Here is a 13,484-nt window from a genome sequence, read left to right on the forward strand (position 1 = left end):
CTTTTGTGTCTTTTTATTAGCATGATCACTGCTTTGCGTAAACAAACTAGCCTAACAAGATTCACTCTTCCACCGCCACCTCTTATAATCATATGCTGGTAATCAAGGCTTGTACCTGAGCGATGATGATCAATCCATCTTGTTTTTTTGTTTTTTTGTGACAGGTATGGCGAACCACCCTCCGATCCCCATCATGGAATTGGCCGATCACGTAGAGCGCCTGAAAGCCAATGACAACCTAAAGTTTTCGCAGGAATATGAAGTGAGTGTCAACTCTTTGTTGAGACCATTTAAAAATAGGTCAAATTTAGTTAGGGTCAAAACTTCTTGTGGTTCTTGAGATTCACTTAAATATTTATGTGCAGTCACCACAAAAAACCCCATCAAGAAGCAAAGGTATATGTCTGCTGTAAAGTTTGTATGAAAACATTAAGACCAACAGTGTTTCCAAAGGTTTTGGCCTCACAAAGTTGAGTCAAGATCCTTCATAAAGTCGGTTCAACTGCTTTTTAAATAAAATATGTAAGAAGTCTCACAATGAGGATGCATGAAGAGTAAAACAAGCATAATGTTTGATATAACTGTAGAACCTAGAAGTGTAAAGCCCTTCTGGATCTTTTAGGAAATTCCCGTATGCAGTTGGTAATTTAGTACTATGCATTTCATAGATCCTTAAAAAAAATCAGCAAAAAAGGCCCCAGTTGCATTTGAAAAATAATTACCACTACCCTTTTCTGCCCGTCTCTCTGTGCTGATCATTCAGCTCCTCCATAATCTACGAGGTCACCTTGTGGGCCTCAAACTGCCAAGCTGCCAAATCATTAGTGCCGCTTAAGTACCTTTCAATTCCAATTTCATACTGCTTATTTCAGAGCATTGGAAAGCAATTTTATGAGCACAATGTAATAAAGATTTTTATATTGTAAGCAATGTTGCAGCCCATTGTTTGAACATATTTTGGTAAAAATCACACTGAGCCTGACTTTCCATGCCTTTGTTTAGGATAGATTTGTACGGGACATATGGTAAGAAAAATATGTCCTTGGGAGGCTAATGTTTGGGGGAATTATGCTAAAATTAAAGAGTTTAGCTTGGCAACGGCTATAGTATTGGAGTTTTTTTTTGTTTGTTTGCTTTTGGAGAAACCTCCATCTACACTTTCTCTGGGATCAGGTTACAAAAGCTTGGTAATACCTACGTTGTGCCAGTAGGGGGTGATAGCGTAAGTACTAAACGCATCAAAATTCAACAGAAGAAATTCCTGAACATGGCTAAAGTAGATCTGGGCTAAAGATTTGACCTAAAGAGTTGTGCCTTATGTTTTCCTCAACATCATTTATTCCTACCCACAGTCATATGCCCTCTTGAGCTTAAAACAGAAAACGCAGAGGATTTAATCATCTAAATCTTCAACAAAATCATCAGAAGATCTCAATATTGCTAACTATACACATAAGTGTGGACGTGGCCAGAGTTTTATGGTGATATGCTATAAGTTCGAATTTTAAAAAAAAATTATTTATTTATTTAAACAAATTGAAACACGTTATATAGATGAATTACACACTCACCCGCAGGACATTTTTCTTACCGGTTTTGATAATCAGTGATCAGTGAAATGCAGTTTTGTGACTCCATTAAGCAATATTTACCAACAGAAAGTTGATTGGTAATTTTAGTTTGACGAAGGGTCAAATTTCAAATGTCAAATTTAATGTCATATACATTTTTCTGGGCTACACAAGGATTAGAAACAAAACAAACGGAAAACCATACAGACTAAAATGATGATGATTCATAATTATTCATTATTAGTTACTTATTCACTTAGCAGAGAAATAAAGTGGTGCGCAATAAATACTAGCCTTTATGAGAGTGAAATTATTTGTTTATGGATAAAATAACTGAAGTACGAACGGACGAAATGGTAGCATAACTAGACGAAATAGGGGTATGATTTAGCAGACCAGTTAATTTACCTGGATCCTTATACCATACTGACTAATTCAGTCCTCATGGCTCAGGAAGTCATTTGTCATAAAAAAAAATAATAATTCTCTCTCCCAATGCAATTTGTGAATATTTTTTTATGTTTTACCTATTTCTTTTTTCAAAACAAAGGTAATCTTTAATACAAAAAACTTTGGGTGCAAGATTATTGCCACCACTGTAACTCTTTTAAGCTTGAGGGCTTGCAGTGTTTAGCAAGGCTAGTGTAAATGTAACTTTTCCATAGAGTAGTATTTCATTAATATTTCAAAGCCTTTCTGCTTCACTGTGTTTGTGCAGCCGAGAAGGTCTTACAGCAGCACAAAAAAGAAAAAAAAAAAATCAATATTATGCATAGCAGAAGCACATAATGTACGTTTTCAGCTTTTACTCTCCAACAAATGTGCTATTAGAGTCGGCAAAAGCTAAAATAGGATCTGGGGTCAACTGAAACAACAGACATACCAGGATGAAATATTTATAAGTGCTTTTACTTAAAAAAAAAAAAAAATCCCCACGTTCTAGCTAAACAGGACCTGGACAGTATCTGAATGCATAAAACTATGTATGACCCAAAGTTTTTCCAGAATACTCTTAAAGAAATTAATTAAACATAAGTCAAAACATCCGATCCAACTTTTATTTGCAGTTTTGTTGCTGAAAGGAGAATTTAAGAATGTGGAAACCTCCTAAATGTCAGAGAACTATCAATGTTCTCTCATGTAATTTTTATTCATTTTGTTTCAAAACTTTTTATTGTGGTAACAGTGTGATGCTCTTCTCCTTTCCAGTCCATTGACCCCGGTCAGCAGTTCACTTGGGAGCACTCCAACCTGGAGGTCAACAAACCAAAGAACAGATACGCCAACGTAATTGCCTACGATCACTCCAGAGTCCTACTCTCCGGTATCGATGGTACGCCTCCCTTCCTAACTGCTGGATTAATTGTAATGATGGCCCATAGAAACATGTTTTAAAGACCTCCTGGGCACTTTTACACTGTTAAATTTCATTATATTCATACATGAGAATCTGGTGGTGGCTCATATAAGAGACGCCGGTACATAACAGTGATGTTTGTAGTAAACATTACCTGTTTATTTGTGTTTTTGTAATCTTTTGCAAACAAAAAACAAAGTAGATTCTACAGGAAATGTCATTTTATAACATAAATGTACAAAAACAAACATATGGCAAATTTGGTTGCAGCTCAAATGTCACATTGTGACATAAATGATCTTTATTTAAATTGTGCCAATTCATTCAGTTTAAATCATTATGTAAACACCGTGTTATATAGTCAGAGTAAAATCATAGTACAGAATTTACTGCAGTATATTGATACACAAACTGGTAAAAAGCTGTTTGCCTAAGACATTTCAGTTGATTGCAGTTCTAGACTTTGTAGCAATCCCACCTCCTGAGCAAGCATGTGGTGACAATGGAGAGGAACCCATCTCTTTAAACAGGAAACACCTCTGCCAGAACCAGGAAGAGCAAATGGCTATCTGTTGTGACAGGCTAAGAAGGGAGTGCAAGAAGAATTCACAATGTTGATGACGGCAAAATCTGAGTCAATATCTTTGGTCAGGAAATAAATACAGTTACAAACATTAGTACTGGATTACCTCAAGAGAAACTCATCCTGAACATAGAATCTCTGGACAAGATACTTGATACTTTCTACAGTCAGGAATACTTTCAAGCTTCAAACATACTTTTCTAATCAGAGAAGTTATCGACAGTGATAGATTAGGCAGTAGTTTTGTCCAGGAGAGAAATTAAACTAAACACAAAAACACTGGGCTATGAATGCTATATTTTACCAGGAGTGCTGTTTATAAAAAGAATACACTGACTTCCTGGCAACAATAGCTCCATTAAGAACTTTTTTGAGATGTACTCTCTCTGATAAGAAAGTTCACAAAGTTATTGACAGCAGTAGCAATGTCAACAATCCAGAGAAGAAAAACATTACTTTCTATTAAAAGAATGTACAGTAAGTCAAAGGCAATATAATTTCTGTCAATAGCAACCATAAAGAAATTCAGCTACTTCTGGACCAGATATTCTTTTGATGACCAGGAGTACTTTCTATCTAAAGTCAGTTCCCAAAGTTATTTGCAGGAAAAACTCTCATCACAAATACACACAGAGCCAAAAATACTTTTTTTTTTTTTTTTAACCAGGCATACTCTCTATGAATGAGTGATTGAATCAGTACTGTTCCTGCACAGCACAAAAAGGACAATTGTTGGTGTGAACAGACAAAACTTAAGCTAAGGTATGAAATGGCATCTATAATGTGTTGCACATCAGTGCTTCTTATACATGAAAAGGTCTCTCTGAAACTTCCCTCCAAAGTACGAACTCATTCATCAGTTTACGATTAAACACAACTGCACCCACACAAACAGCTATTGATTAAGCATTTCCACTCAGCTGCTCACATCGAAGAAAATGGGAAATAAATAAAATAGTAAATGGATAAAGTGACTTAGAGAGCATCTTTTTCCAGTCTATTAGAAACCGCCCACAACTTAAAAGTGTTGATGGAGCTCCATTAGTGAGCCACTGGAAAAGAACACAAAAAAGACACTACTGCTTTCAGATGGACACAAGGGACGGTTCTCTATTCCTACTAAAGCCTTAACAAAAGCATTTTGGCAAGCAGTGCATCTGTTTCTTTATGTTCTCTGTGCAAACTAGTCCACAGAGAAGCAAAAAAGGGATTTGACTTTAGAGTTTGAAGTTAAAATTTACATATGTGGACATGAATCGGCAGGATCTCTGGAAAACAGGCGTTCTGTCTGCGATGACTTCACTGTATCTACTCAGGATGTCTGAAAGCATTCATCAAGTTCTGCTGGATTAAAGTTGGCTAGCCTTGATTAGGTTATTAGTTCTACTTAAACCCTGAAAAGTTTATATAAGCACTTTAATTAATTACAACATACCTGAAAAGTTTATTATTTCAGCAATCCTATTCAAATGAGGATACATCTTCATTTTGACGATTATGGCTCACACGTAGGGCTGCACAATGGTGAAAAATCATAGAAATCTGTTGGGGAAGTATTGCAGAGACAATATCAGTTGCAATAAATCCACATCTTCCTCACTGCTTTGGTTTCTCATCTTCCAAACACCTCTGTGACATTTACCATCCAGGAGACTGTAATCTGTGTCAAAAGTGTGCATCAGCTGCAGTGACATTCTGCACACCAGTGTCATATTCAGCCTGCTGGACAAGGTGCAAACTCATGAAACTTTGAGTATATTTGCCAACAAATATTATATTCCAGAGTTCTTTGCAATATAAACAGATGAAAATATAACAGCAACAAATTTAAGCATGCCTTCTTAGAAAATTTGAATATTACATGAGGGCAGTAACGTTTAATACAAAAAATGTTATGGCCTAAACACACACTGCTAACTCTACTGTTGCTTAGCATGCAGTTAGCAACTCCCCCACAAGGAGGGTAAGCCACCAAAGCTTGCTGGTCAAATTGTTGGAAAGTTAAGTTAAAGGGAAGAAATGTGGTAGAACAAGGTGCACAACATAAGGGATAACTTTACTGGCAACACTGTGTTGTGTTCAGCCCCTCTAAACCAGACAAGATGTCAGACGGATCTCATATGGAAGTGAGAAAAACGCATGTACTGCTGCTTTGTGGGCTGTGAGTTGTTTGCAAACAGCAACTCAACATAAATTTGTTATGAAAGCAACCTTCAGCAGGACCTCCAGGCCACACTGCATTGATGCATTAATTCATGCAAAAGGAACCCTGACTTCATATTCAGTACATTGCATAACTCTTAGCAGGCTGTCAATCTGTAATTAAAAAAAATAAAATTATGGCTGTTATTTCATGGTTCAACCTCCTGAGTAACTGAAGTTTATTTGTCAAATTGAAGCTTGACATACATCGTGAAATGAATCTATATAAGTTTTACTTTTTGAACCAAATTACTGAAGTAATAACCTTCTGATTTTCTAAGAAATCGAACTCTCTTTTTTTTTCTCCTGAGAGTTAGAGACATGAAACAATCCACATCTTTTCTGCTAATTGGTATTTAGCCTGGATGCTGCCATAAAAACATCTTTTTTTGTTGTTGTAAACAAAGAGTTTGATTCTTTTGTAACTCCTGGTTTTATTTAAAAAAAACAAAATCTAAAAACAAGCCGAAATCTGGAAGTAATTATCAAACCTTCGGCATGTTCTTTGAGTTACCTTCATCTTCCTCCAATGAGGGTCGAGTGCCAGCTGAGCAACGCTGTGAGAACATCAACGTTTTAAAGTCTTAATGGCTGCATTGACTTAGAAAATGGAGAAATTTACACAAATCCTGAGTGACAGAAGAAATAAAAGAAAAATCCATTTGCAAATGTACATTTAACCAACTCGCCTCATTCTCATTAAACCACCGTAATGTCTCTGTTTGTTTGGGTTTTTTTTTTCTTTTCAAATTGAGAACGCCCAAGGCTTAATTGTACTTATCCCTTGTCCATCACAGAAATGCACAGCCGCCTGTTTCTGTGCGGACGGCTTCAGCGAGGGTGGGTGGGATAGAAGCAAAAAAAAAAAAAAAAAAAACAATGTGGGTGGGTTCTTTTAATGTGTTCATATTCCATTTTCTTTCTCTTTTACACTGTTGAATGAGTTACCTGAGAGTAAAAGGAAGTCTGAGGGAGAGGAAGCAGCTGGAGTGAAGTGGAGGGGATGAGGAGAGGGGGGTATTTCTCTGAGACGTGGCGCCCATGCAGATGAGACTTATCTTGGTCGACCATGTGTGCACGGAGCCCCTAAACTGCCAGTCCTCAAGCATTGACTAGCTGTCAGCTCTGTCTGTTTTGCCTGGATTCGAAAAGGCTGCTGCGCCTTTCATTTATTATAAGCAAAGGGAAAAGGGAGAGCAGAGCTGGGGGAAAATTGTTTTGCTACTTTCTCGTCGGTTTGTTTTTCTCCGTGTGAGACCGAGCTTTATCTGTAAGTCAGTTGCAGATATGGAATAGGGAAATGTGTTGTTGATAGCAAACACAAATCCCTTCGGACGGGTAACACTGCCCCCCCTCCCCCTCCAAAAAAAAGGAGCGTTTCTGCTGCGTTGCTTACAGAAGACATTAGTCTGACTGAAATAATTTCAGGAAACGCATTAGAAAGTCTGACGATGTACTAAATAGGCGCAGTGATGGAGCTGTATGGAAAACAAAAACTTACACAAACTTCAGGATTTCTGTACTGTCTGGAAAAGTTAAGCCTTCAGTAGCTAGATTTTTTTTGGACATCCCATTTACTTTCTCTATTAAACTAGTAACTTTCCTTTCCGTCTTTAAGGAATCCCTGGAAGTGACTACATCAACGCTAACTACATAGATGGCTATAGGAAGCAAAATGCCTACATCGCCACCCAGGGAGCTCTGCCGGAGACGTTTGGTGAATTTTGGAGGATGATATGGGAGCAGAGGAGTGCCATCATTGTCATGATGACGAAACTGGAAGAGAGGTCGAGGGTATGAGACAAAAATTGACACCTGTTTATATCAAACACAACACAGTTCTCCTAATCATAAAATAAGGCCTGATAATATGTTGTTGTTCGATAGTTTTAACTCATTGTGGAATATAGATTATCGTGGTCTGGAAGAGTAAGTTTTAACTTGTGCTCACACTCATTGTAAAATATGTCATTTCAGCAGAGAATGATCCAGTTCATGTTTGTTAAAGGAAAATATTTTAAATCTTAGAAATTCCGGTGATAAAACTTTTCCCTCAAAAACAGTGAAATGACAGAGAGCAGGAGTCTGTGAATTTTTTTTTCAGTACTTACAAAACATTCTGGCATTGTCAGTCACTTTTTTATGTTTATTTTGATACTCATATGCTGCCACACAAATAATGGAAGAGTGGCAGGAGCTTCTCCGATGCTAATGTAGCCAAAAGGTCATGCTAACCGCACCAGAACTGCACTTTGAATTGCAGAATTTCTCTAAACAATAAAGATTGCTATAAATATGTTAATGTTGCTGAATCTTGTTAAGCTCATAGTAATTTAAAATAATTGAAAATCACTGCACTTCATAGTTGGGGCAAAAACATTGCTTTTATGTTTTGTTTTTCCGAAGCTCAAAATATTTAAAAGTAAAATATTACTAAACGGTGTGCTTCATGCTGGTGACATTTGGCTTAAGAGTCTCATAGAATCATATAGTGTATGTTAGGAAATATGATGATAATAACTACTCTTAAATATACTCCTTTGAGCCAATGAACACTTTAAATAACTCTTTAGGAGCTTGGTAATTTTCTCTCCAGCAGCGGTCGTGCTTCTTTTTGTCTACTGAAACAGTAACGCAGCAATTCAAGTGTTTTATTCGATACAAAGAGACCAGAGTGGCAATAAAGCAAAGACGCTAATATGACTGAACGTTGTGTTTAAATTTGTAATTATAGATTAAGTCATGGCAATTAATAGCACTGCTGGCTGCATGCAAATATCTCAGGCCATTTCATTGATTGGGAAATTAAAGCCAGTCAGCAGGAATGAGGGGCGAGGAGGTCAACGTTTGTTTTGTCCATTATTTGGCTGTGCAAAGTGGTCCTACAAATATCAGATAGTGACTTGCAACATTACTTATTACATTTTGTTTAGTAAAAAGCAGAAGGTTCAAGGTTTAGTATTCACTATTGTGATTTTACGGGATAGTCTAATTCAAAGTAGAGCATAATAATTAAATAGAAGTGAGATACTGTTAATAAATGGCATAAATAGTAATTAAAAAACCTTAGACATGTGGCATGCAGTGTATTCATTGTCACTTACTTTGAAAACTCTGATTACAATCCAGTGCATCCACCTGTCTAATAAGTCCCCAATTGGTCAACAAAGTTCAACAGTCTAAAATGTAATCTTAGATGATCTCCAACTATATTAGGATTATGTTCAGACACAAAGCCAATTGTTAATCTGCGGTCAGACTTGACTCGACAGGTGAACAAAGAACTGAGATTTTGAACAAGAAACGCACATTTCCAAAAAATAAGGTTTAAAACCATGGATTCTTTTCCTCTTCACAATCATGCGCTACTTTGCGTCTAAACATGGACTGATTACCTGAAATCTGTGGATCCTGCAGGTGAAATGTGATCAGTACTGGCCCACAAGAGGGACAGAGACCTACGGTCTCATCCAGATAACGTTGCTGGACACAGTAGAGTTGGCCACATACTGCGTCCGGACGTTCGCACTTTTTAAGGTGAGGATTTGTGAAGGTTTTTTTGGGGGGGGGGGGGGGGGGGGGGGGGGGTTTCCCGGCACGAAATGCGTTAGTCACTTCCGTTTGTTATTTCAGAACGGCTCCAGTGAGAAGAGGGAGGTGAGGCAGTTCCAGTTCACTGCCTGGCCAGACCACGGGGTACCGGAGCACCCCACGCCGTTCCTCGCCTTCCTCAGACGGGTGAAAGCTTGCAATCCTCCAGATGCGGGGCCCATGGTGGTGCACTGCAGGTGGGAAACATCACAGTTTTACAGAAACATCCTGAAGCATGAAATTGATTTCTTTCCTCTCCATTTGCTGGAATGAATAAATGAATACATATGACAAAAAAAATCATCACTTTCTTTGTAACTAAAGGCTCATATTTGAGTCATTTGTGTACTGATATTTAAAAACGAATGCACTAAAATGCACTACATTGCAGCCCAAAAAGGCCATCTAGCCACATTTTCCAGGAAGCACTCAAACGTAGAACGTGTTTGCAACGTCGTACCAGCTATATTTCCTGCAGCGATCCTCCCACTCACAGACACAGATACAGGCTGACCTGTCATCATTCCTTTCCTGCATCAACAAACCTACATGTCTGCTCATCTCATTTGGGTTGATGCATCCAAAACTGGCTCACCAACCTCACTTCCATCAGCTACATGAGCAGCCGGGCTTCCCATCAGTGAGGCACCACACAGTAACTGAGTCTTCTGGCTTTTCTTAACTCTCAAACTCATCGTGGGGGTGTGGGGATTAGGAAGTAGTGACAGTGTAAAAGATACAAACTTTTATCAAAGTGACAAAAAAGGAAGAAGGATTACTGTAGAATTACCACATGCTGAAGTTAATTAGTGCTAGTTGCCGAAAAGCTACAGCCCCCCCCCCCCCCCCCCCCCCCCAAAAAAAAGAAAGACTTTAAAGTCTGAAGAAAAATGTGGGAATTAATGTCATACTGCAGATTGGGGTTTTAAATTCCTCTGGCTTCCCATCAGATAGTTGTGTCCACCATCCAAATCCCCAATCAGGGCATTTTTATCATTCTATGTTTCATGTTAAATAGAAGAAACTGGTATATTTACATGCTTGCAGGATAACACAAAGCTAGTGTTGTGGTTAAGCTGTAAGCTGTTAAAAATAGGATAAAAGTATTTTGTGGCGATTAATTTAGTGCAGATCCTCCTGCTGAAGCTGTTTGTGCACATGCTAAAGGCTTAAAGCACAGCGAAGAACAGAAATGAAGCATGAATGCCAACAATTTACAAACAGGACCATCGTACGCGGATGTGACGGCACCTTTCTGTTAAGGCAGTTCAGTTAACATCCGATGGACTTCCATGAATATCCATCTGACAAAAACAGAGCTAACAAAGTTCATACAGTTATGTCACACATCCTTATCCAGCACTGTGCATTTGACTTTAGTGGATGGTTAATATGCAGGATATACTGTACATAAAAATGCATTTTTGTTGCAGTATCATAAAAAGATCCACTTTCAGGAGTGGATTTGCCATGCTTCCTTTTTAGATCGTTTTTTTTATTTAATTATATCCTCTAAATCAGCTGCCAGCTGGTAAATGAAAAACTGAATAAGGGGCATTTTGTGTGTGTGTGTGTTTTGTTTTTTAGTCTTTCGAGTACTAGAGTAGGCAAATCCAAGCAAATATCGGTTATTAAAACTTTTTATTTTATTTTGGACACTTAAGATTGAATTGTGGTTTTTAAAATATTTTTTTCTCAAAATGATGTTACTATGAATGTAGCCTCAGTCAGGTTCTTCCTGCTTAGATAGACATCTGTTTTGTTTCATGTCCTGATGCCTTGTTTGAAAGAATAGCACTACTTTCCTAGATAGACATGGATGCTGTTTTCATTTCATAAATTTCTATTAACAGTTTTTATATAATGGGACAAAAAGTTAGTGATGAGATGGAGCATACTAAGTCCTAGTGACCAGCCTGTAAATGATGACAAAATAAACGAGGTATGCTGTTAAGCTTGTAGTTTTGCTATAAAAATGTGTTGCACAACACGCCGTTGGACTCAATCTGCACTTTTGCACATAGCCAGGTATAACAGACAGTTATCAGAGCTGGCTTCCCTACAACCAAACACGTAATACTCCGTGAAATTCCAGCTTCACTGACAGGTTAAGCAACATGGGGGAAACATTCCCTGAGGAGAAGATTAAACATAGCCCCTTTTATTTCCGTTAAAGCCGAAAGAGCTGACACAATCTCAGAGACAAACTCTCCTAAGGCAAAAGACCAAAATCCACTGTTGTTCCCAAAATGCTCATCAGGAAAAAGGAAAAGGACAGCATGCTGTGTGCAAATGTGGAAAAGAATTAAGAAAACTGAGCATCCTCAAAGAGTTCTGGTTTTGCTTTTTTTTTCTGCCACAGTTAAATGTTTTAGAGAATCACATGACCATGCCATGAGGTAATAGTGAAAACTTCTCCTCACTGACAATCTACATGTCTTTAAAGGAATTTTGGCCCAGTCTTTGTCGAACTGCTTCACCCTCACAGTAAGATATTCAAACTTAACCGAATAAAGGTCAGGTTTCAGCTCGTTAGAGGATGTCTCAAAAGTCACAGATTTTAGCTGTTCCTGTTGGAGGGTGTGGTCCGTAACCCCCCAGGAACATCGGGTGTCAAATGTAATTCATAAATTAACACCGGGGCAATTTATTTTTTTTTTTCACACAAGGAAAGATTGGTTTGGAGAGCTTCTTTCATTGATTGAGATCATTTGAAAACTGCTGTTTGGATTTCTTTATTTTTGTCCAGTATTATAATTTGTTTAATCTGAATCATTCAGCTGGATAATCAAAAACAAATCGTATGGTTTTAACATCACTGTTGCATAAAACATACCAGTTATACTGATTTTTGCTCACAATTAAGTGCATTTAAAAAAAACAAACACCTTAGTTTAGGTTAAAAATCATTTAATGTCCAAATTTTGTTCACATACACTTGAGTAAAAGCCAGCCCTCAATTCGCAACCCAGATACCCCAGTGAGTTTAATTTATTATATGTGTGGATGTTTTTATAGACAGAGCAGCAAAAAAAACCAGTGACAGGCCAGCTGACAGCCACAGATTTGCCAACAATACATATGTAATTGCTTTTACTGCTACTAATGCTTTATCTTCACAGGACCCGTTGCAGCTGTGCTATGCGCTGCTTTTTCCTCCCCTTCCCACCCCCGTATTCCCTAAACTCCTGGAAAGCATATTAGCCTGACACTTTCGTGTGTGTGTGTGTGTGTGTGTGTGTGTCAACGTCCGAGGCGGCCGCTTTTGAATAGCTGAAAAGGCAGTGTCAGGTCATTAGCGTGGTCAGTGCGCCAGCTCCCCTTTAACTGCCAAGCGTACTGACAGCTTTCTGCACCAGCTCACCCCGACACCCCATCACTTCTCCAAAAAAGAAAGGAAAATTACACTCGCCTTTTGTGGTCTTACACTTAGTGGGGAAAAAAAAAAGTGTAGCCGATGTGTATTTCTGCCGCTCAGTCTTTAGAAAAACTAACTTGAGGGCGACACGAGTTCAAGATGAGTGTCTTCTCCTCACCTTCCTTTCCCATTCCTCATCTTCCTCCGTCTCCGTCCGTCTAGCTCCGTGCTGTCACTCTGTCATTTACTCTCTAGCAGGTCATCACTCTCCCACATTCAGGGCTGCTCTGAAAAATGTTTTCTGCTGCAGCAAAGGAAGAAATCTATAGGTTTTTTTTCTATCCTTACACCCAAGGGGTTTTAGGTGTTTTCAGACCTGGAAGTGACTCATTCCTCAGATTGCTCCACTGGGACACATTTACATTTCTTTAGGGCCCCCCCAAAAAACTTCCCCTTTCACTTAAGTGCACTTTCTAATTTCATCCTGGAGCAGTGAGGGGTTGTGTCAAAAAAGGCAAAGAAATGGTTCGCTTTCATCCATTTTGAAAGTGATCATCAGATCATTTGCTGTAGCCAGTGACTCCCATGTGTGTCTTTATGCCGTTTGCAGCAGAACGGTTTCTCTGCTGCAAGGCACATTAACTACACTCGGCCCCGGGGGACCAGCTCCGCTGCCTCTTGAGCTCCCCTACTCAACCTATTCTGTTTCTCACAGCAAATGAAAAACAAATGCCTCTTCAGGAGGAGGAAGAGGAAGGCACACAGGGCTGCCTCACACCTCATAGACACGTACAGCAAATGAATTGAATAACCTATTTGCTT

General features: G+C 38.5%; 1 protein-coding gene across 33 annotated transcripts in view; it reads left to right on the top strand.

Annotated features, from left to right (window-relative positions):
* ptprd (protein tyrosine phosphatase, receptor type D) overlaps window positions 1-13,484 on the top strand; it is a 463,922-nt gene that overhangs the window by 437,225 nt on the left and 13,213 nt on the right. For all 33 annotated transcript variants that reach the window (XM_023346243.1, XM_023346261.1, XM_023346260.1 and 30 more), the window contains 5 exons: window positions 165-262; window positions 2,781-2,904; window positions 7,332-7,507; window positions 9,131-9,250; window positions 9,347-9,501. In XM_023346243.1, coding sequence (XP_023202011.1) covers window positions 165-262; window positions 2,781-2,904; window positions 7,332-7,507; window positions 9,131-9,250; window positions 9,347-9,501 — 673 coding nt within the window. The remainder of the gene's footprint in view (window positions 1-164; window positions 263-2,780; window positions 2,905-7,331; window positions 7,508-9,130; window positions 9,251-9,346; window positions 9,502-13,484) is intronic.

This window comes from Xiphophorus maculatus, chromosome 14 (assembly GCF_002775205.1).
Source record: "Xiphophorus maculatus strain JP 163 A chromosome 14, X_maculatus-5.0-male, whole genome shotgun sequence".
Taxonomy (NCBI): domain Eukaryota; kingdom Metazoa; phylum Chordata; class Actinopteri; order Cyprinodontiformes; family Poeciliidae; genus Xiphophorus; species Xiphophorus maculatus.